At 43.5% G+C, this 27,371-nt stretch overlaps 1 protein-coding gene across 4 annotated transcripts in view; it reads right to left on the bottom strand.

The window, feature by feature from the left end:
- Positions 1-27,371, bottom strand: part of LOC110828943 (protein FAM13A) — a 132,575-nt gene that overhangs the window by 44,763 nt on the left and 60,441 nt on the right. For 3 of the 4 annotated variants that reach the window (XM_087347442.1, XM_087347439.1, XM_087347441.1), the window contains exons 2-5: positions 19,051-19,631; positions 17,127-17,412; positions 13,878-14,090; positions 11,273-11,543 (exon numbers count right to left, since the gene is read on the bottom strand). In XM_087347442.1, the coding sequence (XP_087203568.1) occupies positions 11,273-11,543; positions 13,878-14,090; positions 17,127-17,376 (734 nt within the window). In that variant the 5' untranslated portion in view covers positions 17,377-17,412; positions 19,051-19,631. Of the gene's footprint in view, positions 1-11,272; positions 11,544-13,877; positions 14,091-17,126; positions 17,423-19,050; positions 19,632-27,371 lie in introns of all 4 variants that reach the window. The other variant, XM_087347440.1, reaches the window with a different exon arrangement.

Here is a 27,371-nt window from a genome sequence, read left to right as displayed (position 1 = left end):
TCAGAGTATGAAGATTTCTTTCTTCTGGGTTGTTGCGCTGTGTAGTCTGGTAGATGTTAACCAACGTTTCAGAGGTCATACTGCCTCCGTCATCAGAGTATGAAGATTTCTGTCTTCTGGGTTGTTGCGCTGTAAAGTCTGGTCGATGTTAACCAACGTTACAGAGGTCATACTGCCTCCGTCATCAGAGTATGAAGATTTCTGTCTTCTCGGTTGTTGCGCTGTGTAGTCTGGTCGATGCTAACCAACGTTACAGAGGTCATACTGCCTCCGTCATCAGAGTATGAAGATTTCTGTCTTCTGGGTTGTTGCGCTGTGTAGTCTGGTCGATGCTAACCAACGTTACAGAGGTCATACTGCCTCCGTCATCAGAGTATGAAGATTTCTGTCTTCTGGGTTGTTGCGCTGTGTAGTCTGGTAGATGTTAACCAACGTTTCAGAGGTCATACTGCCTCCGTCATCAGAGTATGAAGATTTCTGTCTTCTGGGTTGTTGCGCTGTGTAGTTTGGTAGATGTTTACCTACGTTTCAGAGGTCATACTGCCTCCGTCATTAGAGTATGAAGATTTCTGTCTTCTGGGTTGTTGCGCTGTGTAGTCTGGTAGATGTTTACCAACGTTTCAGAGGTCATACTGCCTCCGTCATCAGAGTATGAAGATTTCTGTCTTCTGGGTTGTTGCGCTGTGTAGTCTGGTAGATGTTTACCAACGTTTCAGAGGTCATACTGCCTCCGTCATCAGAGTATGAAGATTTCTGTCTTCTGGGTTGTTGCGCCGTGTAGTATGGTCGATGTTTACCAACGTTTCAGAGGTCATACTGCCTCCGTCGCCATTGGAAGGGGATTTGGAAATATTTCAACAGACAGGACTAATGACACTTCGAGTCTAGTTTTCATTATTTTCCATTGGTCTTGTAAGAATAATCCACAGCCTCGGTCGGGACAGTCAAATTGCGGCCGGAAGTGGGGGTTCCGGAAGACAGTCATCGGAGTTTAATTAATTAAGCTGCTTGTTCCTTCGTTACACGTAGTCTCTCTCACCGAAGGCGGTCGGTCACGTGACAAGGAGCGATATTATTTATCGAAGACATCATGGACCTACCCTTCACTGGCCTTCGTCGGAATGTTAACACTAGACAGAATTTAAGAAAGTGTCACAGACAGACAGACAGCTTTTGGATGAAAATAGCAGATGTGAAATTCTAATTGCAGAAGTTACGTATCTGTATCTTATTTTCCTTTCTTTGGGAAAGAAGTTACCTTACGAAATCATGAAGTCATCTGCTTGTTTCCCTCTTTTTAACATCTGAACCACTTGGCCGATATTCACGAAACTGTGAATGAACGTTATACCATTAGAAGCCACTCCAACGTCGAATTTCCCAATTTCGTACAATCGGTATTAACAACATGGCGGATACATGAACCTTGCGAGGTGGAAGATTTAACTAGTGCCAATTTATTTAGGATCTTGAAATGACGTATCACATATTTAAAAATACAACTTTTAATGAAATTTTTCTATAGAGTGTAAAAGCAACCAGACCGCATTCGAAAATTCTATTCATCTCTGACTCTTCTACCCGGAACTGCTCGTTTTTGTTTGTTTGTAAACTGAAACCGCGGATAAACCCCTATATTACGTTCCGCAAAAACTGTAAACAAATTTTAAACTGCGCCTACCTAAAATTCGCAGTTGGTAATGGTTTTCTGTACTTCGCAATTTAAACAGGAGCCAAACCTACAGAAACTCCTTGTGGAGAAAGCAGCTGCTTTCACGTTCTTACCAACCCAGGATCTACGATACATAACGCGAAAAGACGACAGATCACTGTTAAATGAACCAGACAATAATTTCTGCGTACCGCCCTAATGTGGACACGTGGACTCGAGACAGTTGTTGACTCTGCCTCTGCACCTGTCTCAACTTTCTGGCAAGACGGTGTGTGTGTGGATTCGGTATTTTTAAACGCCAGAGTTTCCTACAAACACTTCAACAGCATTCATCAAAAGTACGTCCACTCGCGTAAGATTCTCTGCGAAACAACTGTTCGCGGGACCCATTTATACTTGCATCAAACGATCAAATTCCGTATCACATACCACACTGAGCAGATTTACACTTTTTTAAAGTCCAGTCAATCCTATGGTCGCGTATGACGACTGACTTTCAAGTAGCACCGACTTAGAGCTGGAGGACAACCCACTGTCGGCTGTCAGCGATTGCACATGCGCCATATTCGTGATCAAATTCTTTGGTTGTATGCTGTCTCCACCTATTCTACGCGGATTCATAGACAGACGCCATCTTTACCAAAAACGTCGTGGTTATTAACTACATACATAAAGTATTTTTTTAAGTGTTCTGTCTGACGACAGGTCCATATGAACAGGATCCTTCCATCCTTTTCTCGGACTGGGACCTGTTCATATACGTTCTTGGCAGATGATCCAGAAGTGGTTTGCCATTGCCTTCTTCTGTGTGTGAATGGAGTAATTGTTGGGATGCCACGGAGGAAAACTCCGTGTTGCCTAGACCACGGCCTTGCCCAACACAAGTTATAAATTCGGGCACCGCCGGGAATCGAACCCGAGACCCCCAGGATTACAAGGCCAGGGTTCTAACCTCTAGACCACCGTGGATATGTACTTAAAGCATAGGGCATTAAAGTCTGTCCCGACAGACGATGGCGGAATTTCCACACGTACGGAAGGAACGTGACAGGGGGTTGGCTGTAACACATGTAAACAGGGCAGTATCTTTAGGCTAATGTCATAAGTTAAGATAAAGGCATGACTAACATTTCAAAAATTCATTTCTTCGTATGTTCACTCTCGTGAGTGGTCTTTCTAGGATGCAAATTTTCCTTCAGCAAGATGAACAGAACTATGTAACTAGGAAGTGTTCTTCTTACGCCATCCAATTCTTAATTTTTGCCTAAATTAGTCACGTGGGAACGATCCGGCTGAGTCATTAGTATGGGTGTGGAGAGCCGTCACCGAGTCCAGGAATACGGACGAATCCTTTGTGGTTATGAGAACCTGCGCACAGCTGACGAGGACATGGAGGGTGGAAGAACTTTTAAATTTAGCCAAATGGTCAACTCGAACGCTGCGTCACTTACACGAAGCGACGACAAGAATTTGCCACCCACATCATCATCGGGCGACCAAGGAATTGAGTTAGGTCACGCATATATAAAACGGACGTCCGCTGTTGACAATTCCAACTTGTGACATACATACATTCTTCATGTACTCTCGACTTTATCGTCTTTATAATATTGTGATACATTTACATAGAGTCATGGTGGTCTAGCGGTTAGAACGCTGGCCTTGTAATCCTGGGGGTCTCGATTTCGATTCCCGGCGGTGCCCGAATTTATAACTTGTGTTGGGCAAGGCCGTGGTCTAGGCAACACGGAGTTTTCCTCCGTGGCATCCCAACAATTACTCCATTCACACACAGAAGAAGGCAATGGCAAACCACTTCTGGATCATCTGCCAAGAACGTATATGAACAGGTCCCAGTCCGAGAAAAGGATGGAAGGATCCTGTTCATATGGACCTGTCGTCAGACAGAACACTAAATAATAATAAGATGAGGTGGTATAGCGGTTAGAACGCTGGCCTTGTAATCCTGGGGGTCTCGATTTCGATTCCCGGCGGTGCCCGAATTTATAACTTGTGTTGGGCAAGGCCGTGGTCTAGGCAACACGGAGTTTTCCTCCGTGGCATCCCAACAATTACTCCATTCACACACAGAAGAAGGCAATGGCAAACCACTTCTGGATCATCTGCCAAGAACGTATATGAACAGGTCCCAGTCCGAGAAAAGGATGGAAGGATCCTGTTCATATGGACCTGTCGTCAGACAGAACACTAAATAATAATAAGATGAGGTGGTATAGCGGTTAGAACGCTGGCCTTGTAATCCTGGGGGGTCTCGGGTTCGATTCCCGGCGGCGCCCGAATTTATAACTTGTGTTGGGCAAGGCCGTGGTCTAGGCAACACGGAGTTTTCCTCCGTGGCATCCCAACAATTACTCCATTCACACACAGAAGAAGGCAATGGCAAACCACTTCTGGATCATCTGCCAAGAACGTATATGAACAGGTCCCAGTCCGAGAAAAGGATGGAAGGATCCTGTTCATATGGACCCGTCGCCAGACAGAACACTAAATAATAATAAGATGAGGTGGTCTAGCGGTTAGAACGCTGGCCTTGTAATCCTGGGGGGTCTCGGGTTCGATTCCCGGCGGCGCCCGAATTTATAACTTGTGTTGGGCAAGGCCGTGGTCTAGGCAACACGGAGTTTTCCTCCGTGGCATCCCAACAATTACTCCATTCACACACAGAAGAAGGCAATGGCAAACCACTTCTGGATCATCTGCCAAGAACGTATATGAACAGGTCCCAGTCCGAGAAAAGGATGGAAGGATCCTGTTCATGTGGACCTGTCGTCAGACAGAACACTAAATAATAATAACATTTACATGCTAATGCACGACGTAACCATGAAAATACACTAATTATTTTTTTTTAAACTCAATAATTAAATTCCGTCAGGAAGAGATTTTTTTCTCGCCCTACGATGGGAAAGCAACAACTCCCCTACATTACATACTGGCCAGCCATAGCTACTGACATTGCAGCACGTGTAAATGACATTCAGACAGCTGCAAGGACGATGATGTAATCAGTCCTCGGACGGACGTGACATTGAGTTTTGTAACCAAATCTCACGAACTTGGTTTTGTCGGGCTATTTTTCCAACTGATACCTCCAGGAACAAGTTCCAGGTAAAGCCTTGTTTCCATTTCGAGAACATTGACAGAATATGTGAGAGATTAATATTTATCGCCGATGACAGACATCCACACGGACTTCTGAGAAATTATGTCCAAGAGCTTTCTAATTTTACGCCAACACGATAAATTTCGTGAGCATGTGATTACGTACTTATTATTAGAGCAATTAATTGGATTTTGGCCTCAACGAAGATATGGTTTAAATAGGCAAACTGATTATGCAGGATCCCTCCCCCTCCCAGCCCTCTCTATCTCTGTGCGCGTGCGCGCGTGGGTATATACAGTCCGTAGACAAGGAGAAAATCCCTGCTAGGAATTCGATATACGCGCATGCGCAAGATTTCGCGGTGAGTGACGACCGATCCTAAAAGCATTCGTTCCACAACCACTGAACGAACAACATACGACAGGCTTTCAGACTACACTGAGAAATGTCTTCCCTTACCATCGCAGACAGAATGGACACTTCCACGTGGAACATGTAAAATTAACTGCAGAATCTCTAAGCTCTGCCGTTTCGACTAAGGCAGACATCGCAGGACCTGGGACGACGTTTTTCCCTTTCTTACTGTCTCGTCGCCGGCTTAGTTATAAACAATGACAATTTTCTTAAATTTCACGGCAATATATTAAAAATACTACGCATATTACTTATTCTCTTCAACATATTTATCGATTTCTCTGTTCCTATAATTATTAATTATGTGACTGAAATTAAATTCCTTAGAACTGAGTTGCCGTCTGGACTAAATCGTCTTAGAATTAAAATATTATTAATAATTCCTCCCCCATTTATGCTCGAAGCGAGATTTTATCCGTCCCACACAGACCGGAAGAATTCCGTAAACACGTCTAAACTGACTGCTCTGGTCAATAACATCTGGAACAACTTGAAATTTTATAATCGCTTAGTTTTTCGCGTTTAGTAAAGATAAAAGATTCAGAAAATTTGTTCCACCTTCATGTGGGCAATAAATCACTTCATCAGTGACGTAATTTTCTGGCTTTAACAAGACGTGTCTTCTCTGAACTGCACAGAAAACAACGCCTCTGTCGAAACGTGGGTTTTTGTGTGGACGGGACATAAATTCTGACAGCGTCAAGCTATTTTACTCCGATACGCATGCGCAGATAAAGCTCGGTGTAAACGTAGGCATGCGCAGTGAGTTGGAGGCAACACGGTGGGATGCCAGGAGCAGAACTGCTTCAGTTTTGGCAGGCAGGAGAAATCACTTAGCCAGAGAAATGATTCAAAGTAGCACGATACGTTATACACCATACTCAGAGCAGTAAATGATTCACAGGCTATTAAATAACATCGGAATTCTTGGTGTTCGTCACTGGATAACATTATTTTGCATGTTCACAAAATTCCTGTGACCATCCTCTAGGTATCGTTTATGACATGATTAACCCTTTGAAGCCGAAGATCGTCTGAATATTATTTATGAATTCAGTCCGTACCGCGAAGAAAACACTACACCTCACCATTACGAAAATCAGCTGGTTAACCCTTTGAAGCCGAAGCTCGTCTTCATAATATTTACGAATCCAGACCGTACCGCGAAGAAAACACTTCACTTAACCATTAGAAGTCGAATCAGGCGGTACCACATAAGATTTAACAAAAGAACATCCCGGTCAAAGCCTTAACAGGAATTGAATATGGGGTGTCCCAATGCCCAGCCACTTCAGAATGACTTCGACCGAACACCGAACTTCACCAGCTGAGTACTTGGAAGATCGCGGGTTTAAATCTCAGCCCGAGAATCGGATATTCCGACTAAAGTCTCCTCCACACGAAAAAAAAAAACACTATCGCCAATGTTTTCCATTAAATAAGCTCATTAATTGGGTGTTGTGCAACGCACGATGTGGAACCGTGGTTATAGTATTTGTTTCTTGAGATTGGTGGTTTAAATAATGTGGTGGAGACCGGCAACTTTCGTCAGCAACATCCCTCCTTAGGGATGCGAGTCACTTCCGGTCTCTGCCAGAACGAGAAGACTTAATGGAGTCCGTGTCTTCATAACCGTTGTTTTGCGGATGTCTGTTATTTGTGAAATTGTAATTTTACATTCTCTGCAGGACAGTAATTGCGTGGCGGATTACGTACAATTGAAGATAATGGACGTGAAACATCGCGTAATGAAGTCCTTGTCTCCGTAACTTGTGGCGTGGGTGTCTTCTCATTGCGGAAGTTGATTCTGGCATCTATTCAGAATACTGTTTAATTAAAATGAATGGGCAATGCGACTTCACCAATTGGTTCGGGCAGTCATACAAACAGAATTTATGTCTACGAATTTGAAGAAAATATCAAATTTTTGCGAAAAAGTGTTGCATGTACACAGAAATCAACTAGAAACGTTGGACAATCCCTCCAAACTGAATATGCAGGTTTTTATTGAAGTCATTCTCTGTCCGGGATCTGCTGAATGCTGACAATGAGTAACTCGTCGATACTTGTTCAATTTTTATCAGTCTAATCACAATAAAATATTATTATTAAATATTAAAATATTATTACAATTAATATTTAAATATTTAAAATATATTAAAATGATGCTCTCTATCGAAATGTTCGATTTACATTAGAGCATCATCTTTTACACTACATGTTTCAGTTCTAAATTATCATCTCATAAACTCGTCGATAGCTGATCGATTACGTCGAAATCCACACTGATTGGCCTCCAATAATTTTATCTACAAATGGCGTTGTTTTTCTCAAGTAGATGGTAACGGTGATGTTCCTCGATAATTAATATGGCTTTTGTTTGCAAGAATATAACCTCAATCTGTGCAAAGTTTTCGCCACTGGAAGGGAAACCATACCAATCACATTTTAATTTCGTCAGGATTGACTTTTCTAGTGTAGACATTTCAGTGCTTTGAATTCTACGATACCCTTACTGGTGGTTAAGGGTTGTATATTTCATTTTGTCCTTCTAATACCAGTTTTAAGACACTTGACCGTTATCGGGGTACAAAATAGTCCAAATTAAAAATAATACTCGGTCTACAATTTACAAAAAAAATTCTGCGAAACCCGTGAAAGATTTTGAGAACCCTTTGAGGGGTTCGCTAACCACATTTTGAGAACATTTGGTTTAAAAATAGCCACGATGGCAGGGAAACCGCGCAACTGTTAATATAATTGCCTAATGAAACCATGTAAGTTACTAGCACCACTACGTCGTGGAACTCCGAGGCAGATACGTGAAGAAGGCGACTTGACTTCACACACAAATTCTTTCAAATTTGAAATTTAGATGTTAGAAATCGTACCAAAAGAAGAATGTATAACAGCTAACGAAACAAACGTTTTGAAAACTAAAATAACAATTAATTTCGAACATACTGATTACTTATTTTCTTTCTGAAGGGTTTAAAAAAATCGTCTTCCTTACGTCGTCTCTTGTTTTACGTGACTGCTACTGACTTCAAAACCCTAGTTTTCCTAGCAAAGATACAAGCCACTGCAGGAGAAAATTCAAATCAAAATGTGACCCTACAGTAATTTGTCAATTCTGAGTCGAGAATTGGCTGCTAGTTTTCTAAAACAGTACCAGGAGGGGTTCCTTGGCACTTGGGTTCAAAACTGTTCTTGGCCCGAAGTAAGCAACAAGTTTGACGGCTCTGACGTAAGTGAAGATGCGATTTGGAACTTCGAATGTCAGGGAGTCCCTACAGGAAAAGTTATTTGCATCTAAGTTACATTTAGACGTACAAATAGTCACATGGAGCGAGGGTAACACTGAACCAACAGACATTTAGTTATGAGAGTCAGGTAGGTAGCGTGAAATCGGCCAGGGCTTCACGTTTCCAATGTCCTCCGACACAGCTTCCAGTTCCCATCTGAGTTACTGCATCATTAGGAAGTGCGCGCAACTACGGCGACATCTCGAACTTTCCAGAGTCAAATCAAAGGAACCGGCTTAAAGAGCCATTACAAATTGTGTCAGAATAGGTAAATAAACAGCTGATCCTACATTACAGTCCAATTTTATTTATTTAGTGTTCTGTCTGACGACAGGTCCATATGAACAGGATCCTTCCATCCTTTTCTCGGACTGGGACCTGTTCATATACGTTCTTGGCAGATGATCCAGAAGTGGTTTGCCATTGCCTTCTTCTGTGTGTGAATGGAGTAATTGTTGGGATGCCATGGAGGAACACTCCGTGTTGCCTAGACCACGGCCTTGCCCAACACAAGTTATAAATTCGGGCACCGCCGGGAATCGAACCCGAGACCCCAGGATTACAAGGCCAGCGTTCTAACCGCTAGACCACCTCATCTTATTATTATTTAGTGTTCTGTCTGAGGACAGGTCCATATGAACAGGATCCTTCCATCCTTTTCTCGGACTGGGACCTGTTCATATACGTTCTTGGCAGATGATCCAGAAGTGGTTTGCCATTGCCTTCTTCTGTGTGTGAATGGAGTAATTGTTGGGGTGCCACGGAAGAATACTCCGTGTTGCCTAGACCACGGCCTTGCCCAACACAAGTTATAAATTCGGGCACCGCCGGGAATCGAACCCGAGACCCCAGGATTACAAGGCCAGCGTTCTAACCGCTAGACCGCCGTGGCTATTTCTGAATAATTAACAACAATGAACGAGGCACAAGACAAAACACGTGCCGGCCAGATTCTCAGGCACGTCATATGGGGTGAAACGATTTGAAGATCTGGGATATTGGGTGTGAGGAAAAAACACATATGGCATAAATAATCAACAAGCCAATGAAAATGGTTTGTTCAAAACTGCTTCAACAAACAAAATAACCAACCTCGTAGACCGCAAATCCTTCTTGATAAGCAGACACTCACTCGACTCGCCTTCTATTAAATCCGACGGTTCATACAGCGGGAAATACATCTAGTCCACAACCTCTCGATCTATTTTCGTAAGACCCACTTTAATACGATCCTCCCATCTTGAAAGAAGTCTTCAAAACGGTTTTCCGACTATGCGTGCTACATGTCCCGTCCAGCTCATCCTAATTCATTTCATCATCCTGAGAATATGTTATGTCCATTACAGTGGCCAAGCTGTCCAAAGCGGCCAATCCAAGTACGAGTCTGACTCGGCGAGCCGGGCTCGGATATATTTCACCACAGATGCGTAGAAGACTCGGCTCGTGACACCCCCACCCACAAACGAGTTATGGCTCGATGGAACCCGAGGCGAGCCGGACTCGTACGTGGATGGGCCGCTTAAGGAGTGTCACAATCCTGGATCGTTCCAACGCTGGGATCGTGCGTTCGAAACCCACTCGAAATATGGCGTCTCTATACAACTTTCTGTGTAGTCGCAGTGTGGGATGATTTCGGGGGTTGATTCGTGAGGCCCAATCCATAAAATCAGGAGGAAATTTGTTGTGAAAGTCACAGACTGACACCATGAGATTTCTTCTTATGGGGATGGATGGGCATATTTACAACCACCAAATTTTGGGTAAATTGTAAAAACAAATCACCACAGCAGATTCAATGAGACGTCCTTTGGGGACCAGTAGACAGGATCGTTCAACCGCACTGTTTCTCATTAAAGTAATTTATTCTGTATAATGATTTCGTCTCGGGCTACCAGCTGCGTCAGGCGGTTGGACGACGAAGATGGTTCTCAAAACGTCGCTGTTTTCTTCATTAGAACACATTACATGGCTGGTACCTCGAGAATAATTCATTTTACTAGTCGTCATAAAAACAAAGGAGAAAGTTACTTCTAAAAATACCGCACAAAGATAAGTAACACTTGTTGTTTAATTTTAACCGTCTAATCACAATAAAATATTTTATTAAATATTAAAATATTAAAATATTATTACTACAATTAACATTTAATATTTAAAATATATTAAAATGATGCTCTTTCTATCGAAATGTTCGATTTACAATTAGAGCATCATCTTTTTCACGACATGTTTCGGTTTTCAATGAACCATCTTCAGGTGTATAACCGATATAAATTCAAATGTAATATTCTAAATGCAATCCTTCGTCAGATGTCCATTAAATATCAGTTATCCTCTTCTAGATCAATTGATGTGATCAATTGAATGTGATAACAAAGTACAATTGATCAGGATAACTGATATTTAATGGACATCTGACGAAGGATTGCATTTAGAATATTACATTTGAATTTATATCGATTATACACCTGAAGATGGTTCATTGAAAACCGAAACATGTCGTGAAAAAGATGATGCTCTAATTGTAAATCGAACATTTCGATAGAAAGAGCATCGTTTTAATATATTTTAAATATTTTAAATATTAAATGTTAATTGTAGTAATAATATTTTAATATTTAATAAAATATTTTATTGTGATTAGACGGTTAAAATTAAACAATTATAATCATCACAATATGACGCAACATTATCATCTCATTAAGTAACACTCTTAACATTAACGCGAATAATTATTTATATGATTTTTCGACTCACCGGTCCTGGAATATGTGGTTGCACTCGTGAATCAACTTGGCCGTCAGCTGACTGGCCACCAATTGCTGCTGTTGACTCTGAATAAGCAAGGGGCTGAACACAGCCCCGACACCTCCTGGAGTAAAATGGCGACACTGAGTCCTGTGGCTGTGTTGATCAACATGGCGTAAGAACCTCAGAAGGTAGCGTAGCAGGCAAATGTTGGGGTCAGGTAAGGTCATCAGCAACTGACACACAGACTCACGCCATTGGCCAGTCTCATCATGCAGTTCTGAAATTACACGAGTAAAAACCCGATTCAGCTTTAAATCACGGAGCATTCGATTACGCGATAACTCCGGGTCAGCAATGTCGGACGTGGCGCTGACTTCTCGAAGCAAACATTTCGTCCTATCCTAACACAGCCAAAGGTGGGCCTTGCGTTGGTTAAGTTGTGAAAGGGGCAGTATTTCCGCTAAAAATTCTTTCGTGGCATCCAATCTTTCTCCATGCACTACAGTCCGCAGACCAGGTGAAAATCCCTGCTAGGAATTCGATATACGCGCATGCGCAAGATTTCGCGGTGAGTGACGACCCATCCTAAAAGCATTCGTTCCACAACCACTGAACGAACAACAGACGACAGGCTTTCATGTGTTTTAATGGGTACAGCTTTAAGATTACCTCACAGCGGCACAGCGATTTAATCTAGAATATTATCGCAACACCCGCAGAACACAGAACAGGAGAAAATCCCTGCTAGGAATTCGATATACGCGCATGCGCAAGATTTCGCGGTGCGTGACGACCGATCCTAAAAGCATTCGTTCCACAACCACTGAACGAACAACAGACGACAATCTTTCATGTGTTTTAATGGGTACAGCTTTAAGATTACCTCAGAGTGGCACAGCGATTTAATCTAGAATATTATCGTAACACCCACAGAAGACATTAAAAGTGCGCTCACTACACGCTACTCTTAACTGCTTGATGTTTTCAGTCTGTGTAGTAGCGTAAAACTCTGACGTATCGAACTCCCCACCAATAGCAGCCCTCTAGTCCAGCTGATAAGTAAACATTCCCCCAGCAGGGTTATTCTCGTGATCTGTGGTCAGTAGGTGCGAGGTACGCCTGAGACAAAGACTTTGCAGTGGCATGTCCCAGAATGCATCCCACCAGCCGCGATTTAAACCAAACACTTCTTTGACTCATGTGCCAAACTGTTTCCATTTCCTCCACTACGAGTTATGTCTGCTGGCAAGTTCAAAATTTCTCGAACGAAGTTTCCATACAAAATGCCAACTCCCTGAGAATCTCACTGGACTAAGCAAGAGACAGCAAGACTTTCTGTTTCCTGGAGACTGAACGCCAAGGACAAACAGTCAGTACTCGTGTTTCGTATCCGGAAGGCACAAGGTTCAAATCTCAGTTCGGGAGTTATCTATCTCTACTGAAGTTTCTCGTGGTTTTCCTCAATCCCACCAGGTACATTTCTGGACAGTTCCTTAAACTCGGCCCCTACCGATTACATCCAAACTGTTTTCAATTCATTATTCAGTAATCCTATTCGCAAACATCTGATGCTATATAATTTTATCAACTTGAAAGGCATCGTTAAATACGAGGTGCGATCGGAAAGTTTCAAGACTGTCAATAGAGGGCGAACCGGATGTAGTACGAGCTTCTGCCACTAGGGGGTGCGGCCTACATTCATAGTGAATCAGTGTGCCAGCCGGCATCATCGAATTAGCATTTGTTTCTTAGTTACGGGCGTTTTGGTAGTGCATTACACCGACCCTCCTGCGATTTCGGAATGGCGTGTGCATCAAATTTTGCCAAAGACTCGCCAAAACGGCTATGGAAACCTATGAAATGCTAAAGCAAGCATTTGGGGAGTCCGCAATGGGTCGTGCACAAACTTTTGTGTGGCATTCACGTTTTAAAAATGGCCGAACCTCTGCCGATGATGACGAGCGTTCTGGACGACCATCTTCGAGCACAACGCCCGAAAATGTTACGAAGATTCGGCAGGCCATTCACGAAGATCGACGTCGTACCATCAACGACTTGTGCGACATTGTTGGGATAGGCTATGGGACCTGTCAGCTGATTCTAAAGGAAGAACTCCACATGCGACGCATCCTGTCTGAGGACCAGAAGCAGAATCGACTTCTCGTTTGTCAGGAGCTCAAAGATCTTGCAAGAACCGACCCCAACTTCCTTTCTAAGCTCCGTGTGACTTCTTCCTCTTCCCAAAGATGAAAATTCAGCTAAAGGGAAGGAGATTTGAGACGACAGAAGAGATTCAGGTAGAATCGCAGATGGTGCTTGACAGGCTGACAAAGAAAGATTTCCAGGGATGCTTCCAGGCTTGGCAGCGGCGCTGGGATCGTTGTGTTCACTCCCAGGGGAACTACTTCGAGGGTGATGGATGAATTTAATACCTGAGATAAGTGTACGGGTTTTCATAGGCGCAGTCTTGAACTTTCCGATCGCACCTCGTACACCTTGAATTAACCACACAGGGAGAGTGGTCAGTTTCACTCTTCGGCTGTTATGCCCTCGATATCTGTTGAAGGGTTCCACGGGGCCCTTTGCGTTTCGTCGAGGGTCAAATACTTACTTTCGTGTACACACAGAAGGTCAGTTGCCACGTGACTGGCAATGACAGGTTCCGGAAGTTCTCTGAGCCAGAGTTTCAGAAGAGATGCAACTGTAGCAACATCTCCAGCGCCTTCCAAGTCAGCGTCGCCAGTGCGATCGAATGACGCCCGCAGACGCTCCACCAGCTTAGGATTTCCGGCCGATAAACGAAACAATCCTCCACACTTCATACCTGCATCAGCAAAAAGCAAACATAACTGCAATTCTCAGTTTTCAATCGAAAGATCCTGTAATAGGAGCTCACGCTGGGAACGTACTACGTCGCCCCACAGTGTTAAGGTAGGTGCAGACAGAGACGGCGTAAATACTGACTAATCAACGCACTCACTGAAGGTAGACTAAGCTAAGACAGTTGGCTGTCAAATATTCTCTTCCTCATAAAACGTGTATATCGCATGTCTGTCTGATCTCATCCACATCTCATTTTATTCTCGAAATTATTAACAAATTCCGCACAAACCACGTATAACCCTTAACGTAAAAACTGTGCCCACAATGAACTTTATTGGAGAACGCTATGCTAACATATTTCCGCCACATTACAAAGAACTTTTATTTAGTGTTGTGTCTGACGACAGGTCCATATGAACAGGATCCTTCCATCCTTTTCTCGGACTGGGACCTGTTCATATACGTTCTTGGCAGATGATCCAGAAGTGGTTTGCCATTGCCTTCTTCTGTGTGTGAATGGAGTAATTGTTGGGATGCCACGGAGGAAAACTCCGTGTTGCCTAGACCACGGCCTTGCCCAACACAAGTTATAAATTCGGGCACCGCCGGGAATCGAACCCGAGACCCCAGGATTACAAGGCCAGCGTTCTAACCGCTGGACCACCGTGGCGGTCAAACAACGAACTGCAGGCACATAAGTGCGCACACAACCTCCACTACCCCCACATTATGACAGACCACGTACGCTTCCTTTTCAGAGGTCAAGAGTTCAGTCTCAGGAAAGTCCATATGAAATCCCTGTAGCGCGGAGTTCTGCCCTCCATAGATTAGCCTAGAGCCCGTCACTGTCCATCTTTTTCAACCGGACTGAACATTTTTCTCTCTGTTCACTGAATACAAACACGTCTCGTGTTTACCTTCGTCTTTAACTTTTACGAATCAGGCATGATCCTTCACAGACCTTAACAAATGTCATTTTATGTGCCTAAATTATATTAACATTTGCTCTCTTCTCTGTCAACTTTAGCATCCGAAATGTCGTCACTCCTTAAGATTCCAACTTCGTCTCTTTCCTTATTAGTTGTTGCAATGCTCTGTTTATCGCCTCACGTATTCCCTGATGTCGATGTATTTCATTGAATACATCACCACATGAAACGTCACATCCCAAGCAGTTAAACATTTAACGTCTTCTATAACCGAGTTTAAAAGACGTTATCTTGCACATCCTAGGCTTTTCCTTTAAATTCCCATAAATTTTCTTTCGTCGGCGATATTTTCACATCAAAAGGTTCATTAATTCCTGTGAATGAAAACAGACACCTGCCAAATTCTCTAATTTGTAAATGACAATTCGATCTCTGGCAAAATGAAGGGTCTAAACCAGTGGTTTCAAACCTGGGGTACGCGTACAACCGGGGGACGTGAAATTTAAAAAAATATATATATTATTTTATGATAAAGACTGAATAATCAGTAATGTAATTTATTTAATTTATTTTAGATGTAGATTATATACTACGTATAACTTGAATTATACACCAACAACTTTGGGGGTACAAAGTTGAAGAGAAATTATATCTGGGGGGGATTTATTTTACCCCCGGGGGTACGCGAAGACATCTTAGGGGGTACGTGAAATTTACAAAAATACATTATTTTATGATAAACACTGAATAATCAGTAATGTAATTTATTTAATTTATTTTAGATGTAGATTAAATACTATTTATAACTTGAATTATACACCAACGACTTTGGGGGTACAAAGTTGAAGAGAAATTATATCTGGGGGTACGCGAACAAAAAAGGTCGAATACCACTGGTCTAAGGTATATACCGCACGTTTTCTATTCAAACAGATATTCCCCTTTTTAGTGCCAAAAAGATCCAACTACTTCGTTCAAGTTCATTTTTCTAGCTTTGTTTCTGCAAGAACTGCAATTTAGTAACTTTCCTTGTTCTAATAATTTTGAGCGCTGTTCATGAAATCGATGTTTACTTTGCTCAGACACGCAGTAGCCCAGACAGTCGTCGGCGGAGGTCTTAGTACAACCTGCAGCATGGAATGAATATTTTCACAAAGTATCAATGTAACTGCTTTGGTGCACGCGGCATGAGATCGAATTTCGCTTGAATCCTGCCTTAAGGTACAATTTGGCTGCACGCGACAGAGACAAGCGACCGAGGCAGGCGACAGAGACAGGAGACGGACACATCGCAGCTTGTCGCCACACACTTTTGAGGTGACGACCGAGACATGTGGCAAAGTGTTTGTTTTCTTTGTTTTGTTGAGACATACGTGCACATATTCTGTGAAAAAATGAGTACAAAAATGCTTCTAAAAAGGTTACTCGAAGAAGATGATGTGTTGCTGTGTTATTTGTTGAGAATGAAACAAAGAAAACCTATGAGTTCAATATTCAAAACCAGACGTGAAGAAGGATCTTTCTGTCGGTGGTCAGTGGTCGGTTTTCTGCTACTAATTCTACCAATTGCTCATCTTGGTCACCAGTAAATTATTATTATTTTACTCAACAACACACGTGCTGCCTGAGCCCGTCGCGAGACACTACTGGTCCGAGAGCGGTCTCCTGTGCTTTGTCTCTGTCGCCTGTCTTTGTCTCGCGCTCGTAATTGTACTTCATACGATTGTACAGACAGCAGACAGGAAGCGACCAGTCTCGGTCTCGTAACTCCGTCGCCTGCCTCGGTCGCTTGTCTCTGTCGCGTGCAGCCAAATTAAACCTTAAGGCGTGCAGAAAAGATGACGACGCCAAAGCCTCGTCGTACTGATAACGAGAAACCTTAAATTAAAACAGTATTTTCTTCTCTCAGTGTCTTTGATGACGGTGTTGGTATTTTTCCGGGGGGGGGGGGGATCCCTCTGTCCATCGTTAGTTTACTATTGTCGAAATCATTTTCCGACGGACTCATTGAGGATATTTTGGTTTTGCCCTCTTACATCTCTGCGCCATACTTTCAAGCTCCCCCAGAATCGACAAACATGTTCGTGCCTCTCTCCCTCAGGACTCACCATGTTTCTCGATGTAGCCACAGAGGCGCACAGCTACTGTGGGGACTCCGTCTCTTCCTGAGGGAAGTTCATCAAGGCGCAGGCCAAATATGCGTCCTGCTGGACCTCCTCCACGCCGTCCCATGAGCAGAGTTCCCGTCAACATTCGCTTCACACGCGACAAGCGACTCTCCTCCTTATTGCCGACGTCCACGCGAGAGTAACAATCTTCCACGACGGTGATGTTGCTGCAGACGGTCGGTCGTCTCATGACGTCACAGCACGTCTCCTTCCTTGCAGAGCCGCACTGAAAGATACTGCAACTTGTCAGACAGCAAACCATGATCAGAGGAACATTGAAGATAAGTCGATATATAAAGTCACCTAGTCAAGCCGTCTTTAACAGACCCCTCAAGTCCATTACAGTGTTCACAAAAAGTCCCTATCTTGAGTCAGACGAGCCCAGTCCACACAAACCCTCCCCTCTATTCTTAGGTCGTCGAAGTATCGTCCTCGAAGGTCCTTCAACCCTTCTGGATTTTCAACCAAAATATTTGAAATTTCTCATGCGTGGTACATACAAACCCAGGCCCTCTAAAACTCCAAAAACATTTAAATGTACGCACAGCAGAAGGGGCACGCGATTCTGTAAGTATCGTCTGTGTATCAGGGCAGCAGCTAATTGAATAATTTAATTCTAAAAAAATTGCGCAAATTACAATGACATTACAGGCTGCAACATGTTAGTTCCATGTCCTGCCACCACCGCTGTTAAGGTCGCATTAATTTCCGTTTGAGGCCAATTGCAAAGTCTTCTTTCCGTCCGTCACAAAACCATGAAATCGTCTGCGGACGTAAGGATCTAGAATGGTTTACAGCTGCTTTAAAAGCGAACTCATCTCGTATGGAGATGGCTCTACTCTGGGTTGCAGCGCCGTGTAGTCTGGTAAATTTCTACCAGACTACACGGCGCTACAACATCCATCTTCATACGAGGTGCGATCGGAAAGTTTCAAGACTGTGTCAATAGAGGGCGAACCGGATGTAGTACGAGCTTCTGCCGCTAGGGGGTGCGGACTACATTCATAGTGAATCAGTGTGCCAGCCGGCGTTTTGGTAGTGCATTACACCGACCCTCCTGCGATTTCGGAATGGCGTGTGCATCAAATTTTGCCAAAGACTCGCCAAAACGGCTACGGAAACCTATGAAATGCTAAAGCAAGCATTTGGGGAGTCCGCAATGGGTCGTGCACAAACTTTTGTGTGGCATTCACGTTTTAAAAATGGCCGAACCTCTGTCGATGATGACGAGCGTTCTGGACGACCATCTTCGAGCACAACGCCCGAAAATGTTACGAAGATTCAGCAGGCCATTCACGAAGATCGACGTCGTACCATCAACGACTTGTGCGACATTGTTGGGATAAGCTATGGGACCTGTCAGCTGATTCTAAAGGAAGAACTCCACATGCGACGCATCCTGTCTGAGGACCAGAAGCAGAATCGACTTCTCGTTTGTCAGGAGCTCAAAGATCTTGCAAGAACCGACCCCAACTTCCTTTCTAAGCTCCGTGTGACTTCTTCCTCTTCCCAAAGATGAAAATTCAGCTAAAGGGAAGGAGATTTGAGACGATAGAAGAGATTCAGGCAGAATCGCAGATGGTGCTTGACAGGCTGACAAAGAAAGATTTCCAGGGATGCTTCCAGGCTTGGCAGCGGCGCTGGGATCGTTGTGTTCACTCCCAGGGGAACTACTTCGAGGGTGATGGATGAATTTAATACCTGAGATAAGTGTACGGGTTTTTATACGCGCAGTCTTGAAACCTTCCGATCGCACCTCGTATGTCCACAGTTAGAACTACTTTCTGTCTCACCTTCCAGTTGGGTGCTTAACATAAAATGTCACTTAAAACAATTACATAATGCAACGTAATACAATACTCACAATGCACTCCCTCGCGATGTTCCACAGGGTGGTCAGAAATTCCAAAACACGTGCACACACACACACACACACTCAACCACAAAGTACCAAGTGGGTGTAACGCAAAAACTTCTGAATGTGCTGACTGAAACAAATGGATGATTACAAATTATTATAGAAAGAATTAAGTTATGTCTAAAGTTCGCTTCGTTAACTATTTGTGAGAACCGTCCGCGGTGTATTTCTCTTCTGTGCTGGAAATAAACAACTGTTATTTTTTTAAACTATTTATGTATGAAAAAGCACTGATATCATTTGCTATTGGAGCTAACTTTTATATCACTTGTTCTTTAAATCTGTTTGCTATTGTTGTACAAACGAAGTTCACTTGTTCTGTTCATACGTGGGGTGTGTTCTGTGCCAGTTCAGGGATTCATGTCTCGATCACGACACATTGTGACGTCACGGCGCGTCTATGGTTGCTTCAGGAAATGGGTAGACACGAGACGTAACGTTAGCATGGATTGGAAGAAGCCACCACTCCTTGATTCTCACGTCACTGTCCTGTCACTCCTAGTCCGCGCGTGTAGACACAAAGCTACCTGAAATCAGTAAGAGACACGTTTATTAACCATACGAACACCAAAAAATTAATCAGCTGTTAAATACACTCGGCGGAGTTCCACCACCTAAAACAGAAGTCCGCGATTGCACAGATATCAGCCGGTTCAATCCAACTAAAAAAATTTCAACCCCAGACATAAACATCTGAAGATTTCTCAGCCAGTGAATGAAAACCAGTCTATTTAATCGACATTCGGTGCTGAGAGTGTCTGTCCACTCCTCGGACTCCGCTCCGATGGGTATTTTTAAGCTTTTACAATCAAAACTGTATACATCCACCACGCAGATGGAGTAAATTGAAAAAAAAACATTTCAAAAAACAAGAAATCAGAGCCACAGCACCGATTCTGCGTGAATTCGCCTTAAAACAATTGACTGCTGGCACAGGGAATATCCAAAAATCTTTACAAAACGCCTTCATTTTGTGTCCCACTTAACACAACCCCCTCCAACCCCATCAGGAAGACCGGAAGAAAGACTTGGTGTGGATGTCGTCACTTCCACGTTGTGCGAGATTCATGCTCAATGTATGCTCGCTTATACCGATTTGCACCAAACTTCGCGCGATTGTTCCAACAGGCCAGAAACGAATTTTATATAGGTCCTAAGTTCGTGACCCTTTGAGGGTGGTTCCTGCAGCTCGAAAACTAAGGAAAACAAAGGACGGCTCCAAGATCAATGTCGTTTGTTCCGTCCGAAAATATTACAGAAATAATAGGCACAACTTCTAGAAAATGTCCTGGGTTAGAGTCCCGGTGAAGATGTTTTCTGAACTTAGAAACAAGTGATGGGAGAAGATAGGTATGAAAGGGTTTGTTTGTTTGTTTGTTTGTTTCAGTGATGAGATTGAAAACGCCGCAACCTTGAAAAATGTCATGGATTCGATTTAATGTAAATAAAAATAAAAAATTTTGAGTGGTATAAGAATCATATATCAAAATGACACTCATGAGGAAGTTAGGAGGAGATTAAATTCCGGAAATGCTTGCTACTTCTCAGTCCAAAATATTTTGTCTTCCCGTCTGATTTCTAAGAACCTGAAAATTAAAGTATACAAAAGAATAATCTTGCCTGTTGTTTTGTATGGGTGCGAAACATGGTCTCTCACTCAGAGGGAGGAACACAGATTGCAGGTGTTGAGGAGGATATTTGGGCCTAAGAGGGAAGACGATGGGGCGTGGAGAAAACTGCACAATGACGAGCTTAAAAATCTGTACTGCTCCCCCAGTATTGTGAGGGTGATTAAGTCGAGAAGAGTGAGATGGGCGGGACATGTAGCGCGCATGGATGGGACAAGAGGTGTGCACCGGGTACTGGTTGGGAAGCCTGAGGGGAAGAGACCGCTGGGGAGACCTAGACGTAGATGGGAGGATAATATCAGGTGGGATCTATGGGAGATAGGAGTTGAAGGAGACTGGATTTTGTTGGCCCAGGACAGGGTCCGGTGGAGGGCTTTGGTTAATTCGGTGATGAACCTTAGGGTTCGGTAAGCCATCTAGTTAGTTAGTTATAAGAATCATATTTTTCTATGGCATTCAATGACAGGCGTGCGTGTCGGATGATCGGGCTCACGGTAAGTTTTAAGGCAAGAAAATGTCAACGTTTCTCAAATTTAACACAGCTAATACACAATAATTCTGAAATGCACGTAAATATTTTTTTCACAACGTAAAGAAGACAGTAACCGATTATCATCTAGTAGTAGTAAGTAAAAAGTATAGCTGTCCCACTACACGCCATGTAGGCGCTTGGGTGGAGTGGAGGTATAGCTCCTACTCATTCTTGACCTCCGCATTAGATGGGGGTGAGTGGTCAGCATCACGCCCCGGCCGGCTTTACCCCCAGGGAGGAAGGACCCCGGCACCCATGGGATAATAGGCTGGGTAGGCCCCAGAACCGGTCTTGACGCAGAGTCTAGAGGAAAAATTCTGCCCCCATCGGGGATCGAACCCCAGTCCGTAGCCAATCATTATACTGACTGATCTACGCCGGCTCATAGTAGTAGTAAGAACATAGTCATCATGAACGGACATGAATACAATGAAAAACAAGAAAATGACTTTAATGACTCTGATGCATTAAATAGTCGACCTTCTGATGCTAAGAAGTGCAGAAGACATATCCACAGAGTCTCTGACAAAAGCAATAGCATGATCTACCAGGAACGTTAACTGTAACATAATAATCTCAACCCTTTGAATCCCAGTACGACAGCCTCATAAATTAGAGACCAAACCCCGTCAGACCCACAATAAACCGGCTTTATGCTCCCTGAAAACTTCTTGTAACCGTACTTAAAAGACTACGGTGGTCTAGCGGTTAGAACGCTGGCCTTGTAATCCTGGGGTCTCGGGTTCGATTCCCGGCGGTGCCCGAATTTATAACTTGTGTTGGGCAAGGCCGTGGTCTAGGCAACACGGAGTTTTCCTCCGTGGCATCCCAACAATTACTCCATTCACACACAGAAGAAGGCAATGGCAAACCACTTCTGGATCATCTGCCAAGAACGTATATGAACAGGTCCCAGTCCGAGAAAAGGATGGAAGGATCCTGTTCATATGGACCTGTCGTCAGACAGAACACTAAAAAATAAAAATACTGTACTTAATCACGCCGTTTACCTTCCCCACATCAGCATCCATAACATAACATTATGACCATATATTAATATTCCATCACAACAACAATACACATTACTACTTTCAATTTAATCAACATTATAAGCAAACTAACGGACTAGTTATGGGTGGTCTCCCATCAGCCATTTTGGCCGAATCAGCGACATCATCAAAATTCGGTTATTTTAGGCTCGCTGACGACATCCGGAGTGGCTGAACCACTCCAGTTCTTTACGCCCTCGCTGACATTCACTATTGAAACCAAAACAATAACCAAATAGACTTCGTGGACCTGACAGATACAAGGACAAACAAGTACCAACATAATAAACTCAGAAAACCTACGACTGTCGATTTCATTTCGTATCGAACCCGTCATTCATCGAACACAATAAGCTGTCGTCAATTATTGGCAAATAATATACGCAATGAACACACGCCAACATCCAACACGAAACAAAAAATTGGCCACTTCCAAGCTTTTCGGAAAACAAAGCACAAAAATTACTAAGTGATTTAAGAACATTGACATCGACGTATATTTCAAAACGTCCAGTACCATTTAAAATCTTTTAAAATAGAAAAAGCCAGCCCTAGCAAAAAAAAAGACAGTAGTGGTATTTATCAGTTAACATGCCATGACTGAATCACAAAGTACACACTATTGACTGAGAGATCATTCAAGGCGAGATACAGAGAACATACGATATTTATCACAACTAACAGAATTAATTTTAAAAGCACATAACGCATTCAGATTTCTGTCTTCTGGGTTCTTCCGCCGTGTAGTCTGGTCGATCTTTACCAACGTTTCTGAGGTCATGCTGCCTTCAATGCCCTGATGACGGAGGCAGTATGACCTCTGAAACGTTGGTAAACAACGACCAGACTACACAGCGCAACAACCCAGAAGACAGAAATCTTCATACTCTGATGACGGAGGCAGTATGACCTCTGAAACGTTGGTTAACATCGACCAGACTACACAGCGCAACAACCCAGAAGACAGAAATCTTCATACTCTGATGACGGAGGCAGTATGACCTCTGAAACGTTGGTAAACATCGACCAGACTACACAGCGCAACAACCCAGAAGACAGAAATCTTCATACTCTGATGACGGAGGCAGTATGACCTCTGAAACGTTGGTAAACATCTACCAGACTACACAGCGCAACAACCCAGAAGACAGAAATCTTCATACTCTGATGACGGAGGCAGTATGACCTCTGAAACGTTGGTAAACATCGACCAGACTACACAGCGCAACAACCCAGAAGACAGAAATCTTCATACTCTGATGATGGTGGCAGTATGACCTCTGAAACGTTGGTAAACATCGACCAGACTACACAGCGCAACAACCCAGAAGACAGAAATCTTCATACTCTGATGACGGAGGCAGTATGACCTCTGAAACGTTGGTAAACATCGACCAGACTACACAGCGCTACAACCCAGAAGACAGAAATCTTCATACTCTGATGACGGAGGCAGTATGACCTCTGAAACGTTGGTAAACATCTACCAGACTACACAGCGCAACAACCCAGAAGACAGAAATCTTCATACTCTGATGACGGAGGCAGTATGACCTCTGAAACGTTGGTAAACATCTACCAGACTACACAGCGCAACAACCCAGAAGACAGAAATCTTCATACTCTGATGATGGTGGCAGTACGACCTCTGAAACGTTGGTAAACATCGACCAGACTACACAGCGCAACAACCCAGAAGACAGAAATCTTCATACTCTGATGACGGAGGCAGTATGACCTCTGAAACGTTGGTAAACATCGACCAGACTACACAGCGCTACAAACCAGAAGACAGAAATCTTCATACTCTGATGACGGAGGCAGTATGACCTCTGAAACGTTGGTAAACATCTACCAGACTACACGGCGCAACAACCCAGAAGACAGAAATCTTCATACTCTGATGACGGAGGCAGTATGACCTCTGAAACGTTGGTAAACATCGACCAGACTACACGGCGCAACAACCCAGAAGACAGAAATCTTCATACTCTGATGACGGAGGCAGTATGACCTCTGAAACGTTGGTAAACATCGACCAGACTACACGGCGCAACAACCCAGAAGACAGAAATCTTCATACTCTGATGACGGAGGCAGTATGACCATGAAACGTTGGTAAACATCGACCAGACTACACGGCGCAACAACCCAGAAGACAGAAAGCTTCATACTCTGATGACGGAGGCAGTATGACCTCTGAAACGTTGGTAAACTTCTACCAGACTACACCGCGCTACAACCCAGAAGACATAAATCTTCATACTCTGATGACGGAGGCAGTATGACCTCTGAAACGTTGGTAAACATCGACCAGACTACACAGCGCAACAACCCAGAAGACAGAAATCTTCATACTCTGATGACGGAGGCAGTATGACCTCTGAAACGTTGGTAAACATCGACCAGACTACACAGCGCTACAACCCAGAAGACAGAAATCTTCATACTCTGATGACGGAGGCAGTATGACCTCTGAAACGTTGGTAAACATCTACCAGACTACACAGCGCAACAACCCAGAAGACAGAAATCTTCATACTCTGATGACGGAGGCAGTATGACCTCTGAAACGTTGGTAAACATCTACCAGACTACACAGCGCAACAACCCAGAAGACAGAAATCTTCATACTCTGATGATGGTGGCAGTATGACCTCTGAAACGTTGGTAAACATCGACCAGACTACACAGCGCAACAACCCAGAAGACAGAAATCTTCATACTCTGATGACGGAGGCAGTATGACCTCTGAAACGTTGGTAAACATCGACCAGACTACACAGCGCTACAACCCAGAAGACAGAAATCTTCATACTCTGATGACGGAGGCAGTATGACCTCTGAAACGTTGGTAAACATCGACCAGACTACACGGCGCAACAACCCAGAAGACAGAAATCTTCATACTCTGATGACGGAGGCAGTATGACCTCTGAAACGTTGGTAAACATCGACCAGACTACACGGCGCAACAACCCAGAAGACAGAAAGCTTCATAATCTGATGACGGAGGCAGTATGACCTCTGAAACGTTGGTAAACTTCTACCAGACTACACCGCGCAACAACCCAGAAGACAGAAATCTTCATACTCTGATGACGGAGGCAGTATGACCTCTGAAACGTTGGTAAACATCGACCAGACTACACAGCGCTACAACCCAGAAGACAGAAATCTTCATACTCTGATGACGGAGGCAGTATGACCTCTGAAACGTTGGTAAACATCTACCAGACTACACGGCGCAACAACCCAGAAGACAGAAAGCTTCATACTCTGATGACGGAGGCAGTATGACCTCTGAAACGTTGGTAAACATCGACCAGACTATACAGCGCAACAACCCAGAAGACAGAAATCTTCATACTCTGATGACGGAGGCAGTATGACCTCTGAAACGTTGGTAAACATCTACCAGACTACACAGCGCAACAACCCAGAAGACAGAAAGCTTCATACTCTGATGACGGAGGCAGTATGACCTCTGAAACGTTGGTAAACATCGACCAGACTACACAGCGCTACAACCCAGAAGACAGAAATCTTCATACTCTGATGACGGAGGCAGTATGACCTCTGAAACGTTGGTAAACTTCTACCAGACTACACCGCGCAACAACCCAGAAGACAGAAATCTTCATACTCTGATGACGGAGGCAGTATGACCTCTGAAACGTTGGTAAACATCGACCAGACTACACAGTGCTACAACCCAGAAGACAGAAATCTTCATACTCTGATGACGGAGGCAGTATGACCTCTGAAACGTTGGTAAACATCTACCAGACTACACGGCGCAACAACCCAGAAGACAGAAAGCTTCATACTCTGATGACGGAGGCAGTATGACCTCTGAAACGTTGGTAAACATCGACCAGACTACACAGCGCAACAACCCAGAAGACAGAAATCTTCATACTCTGATGACGGAGGCAGTATGACCTCTGAAACGTTGGTAAACATTTACCAGACTACACAGCGCAACAACCCAGAAGACAGAAATCTTCATACTCTGATGACGGAGGCAGTATGACCTCTGAAACGTTGGTAAACATCTACCAGACTACACGGCGCAACAACCCAGAAGACAGAAAGCTTCATACTCTGATGACGGAGGCAGTATGACCTCTGAAACGTTGGTAAACATCGACCAGACTACACAGCGCAACAACCCAGAAGACAGAAATCTTCATACTCTGATGACGGAGGCAGTATGACCTCTGAAACGTTGGTAAACATCGACCAGACTACACAGCGCAACAACCCAGAAGACAGAAATCTTCATACTCTGATGACGGAGGCAGTATGACCTCTGAAACGTTGGTAAACATCGACCAGACTACACAGCGCAACAACCCAGAAGACAGAAATCTTCATACTCGCCGCTGTGAAAACCTCAAATCATACGCATACAAGACACAGGACATTCGTATGGAAAGCAGTAGACGCTCTTAATACGTTATAAATTCCTAAAGAGCAGTTAGTTACACGAACAGCTTGGAAAGATTTCGCATGCACGGACACTGTTTCCATTGAAATCGGGCGAATGTTTAGCAGGAAGTAGCTGTTACCACATTCCCCTACCAGCAGGCCACCCACAAGAATCACTTCGAAGTCAGGAGCACATGTCCCCAAGGCAAAGTATGAATTCCATTTTCTAAAGCGTATCACCTGTTATCGTGAGAGGTAAATGTTATTTCATTAATTTTAACAGAACACACTTCATGTTCGTAACTGCTAATCAGGTGCATTGTTCTTTTTTCGTTCCTGTACCTCGAAAAGGCATTTCTCACAATCTACGAAAGTTATTCTGTTATTAACAACACACTTCTTTATCCCTTTGTTCTTCTTATCAACTTCACTATCTACTTTATAAGCACACATTTTGGAAAACAATTCCACTAAATATTTGTTTATTTGTTTAAATCTTGTCAGTCTAATCACAATAAAATTTCTATTAAACATTTAAATATTACTATAATTAACATTTAAATATTTAAAATATATTAAATGATGTTCTCTATCGAAATGTTCGATTTACATTAGATAGATCGA

This window comes from Zootermopsis nevadensis, unplaced genomic scaffold (assembly GCF_977971745.1).
Source record: "Zootermopsis nevadensis isolate Lab colony 2312 unplaced genomic scaffold, Znev_1.0 Znev_ptg000011l, whole genome shotgun sequence".
Lineage (NCBI taxonomy): Eukaryota > Metazoa > Arthropoda > Insecta > Blattodea > Termopsidae > Zootermopsis > Zootermopsis nevadensis.
The sequence above is the reverse complement of the archived record's forward strand: the minus strand, read 5'-3'. Positions and strand labels throughout refer to the sequence as shown.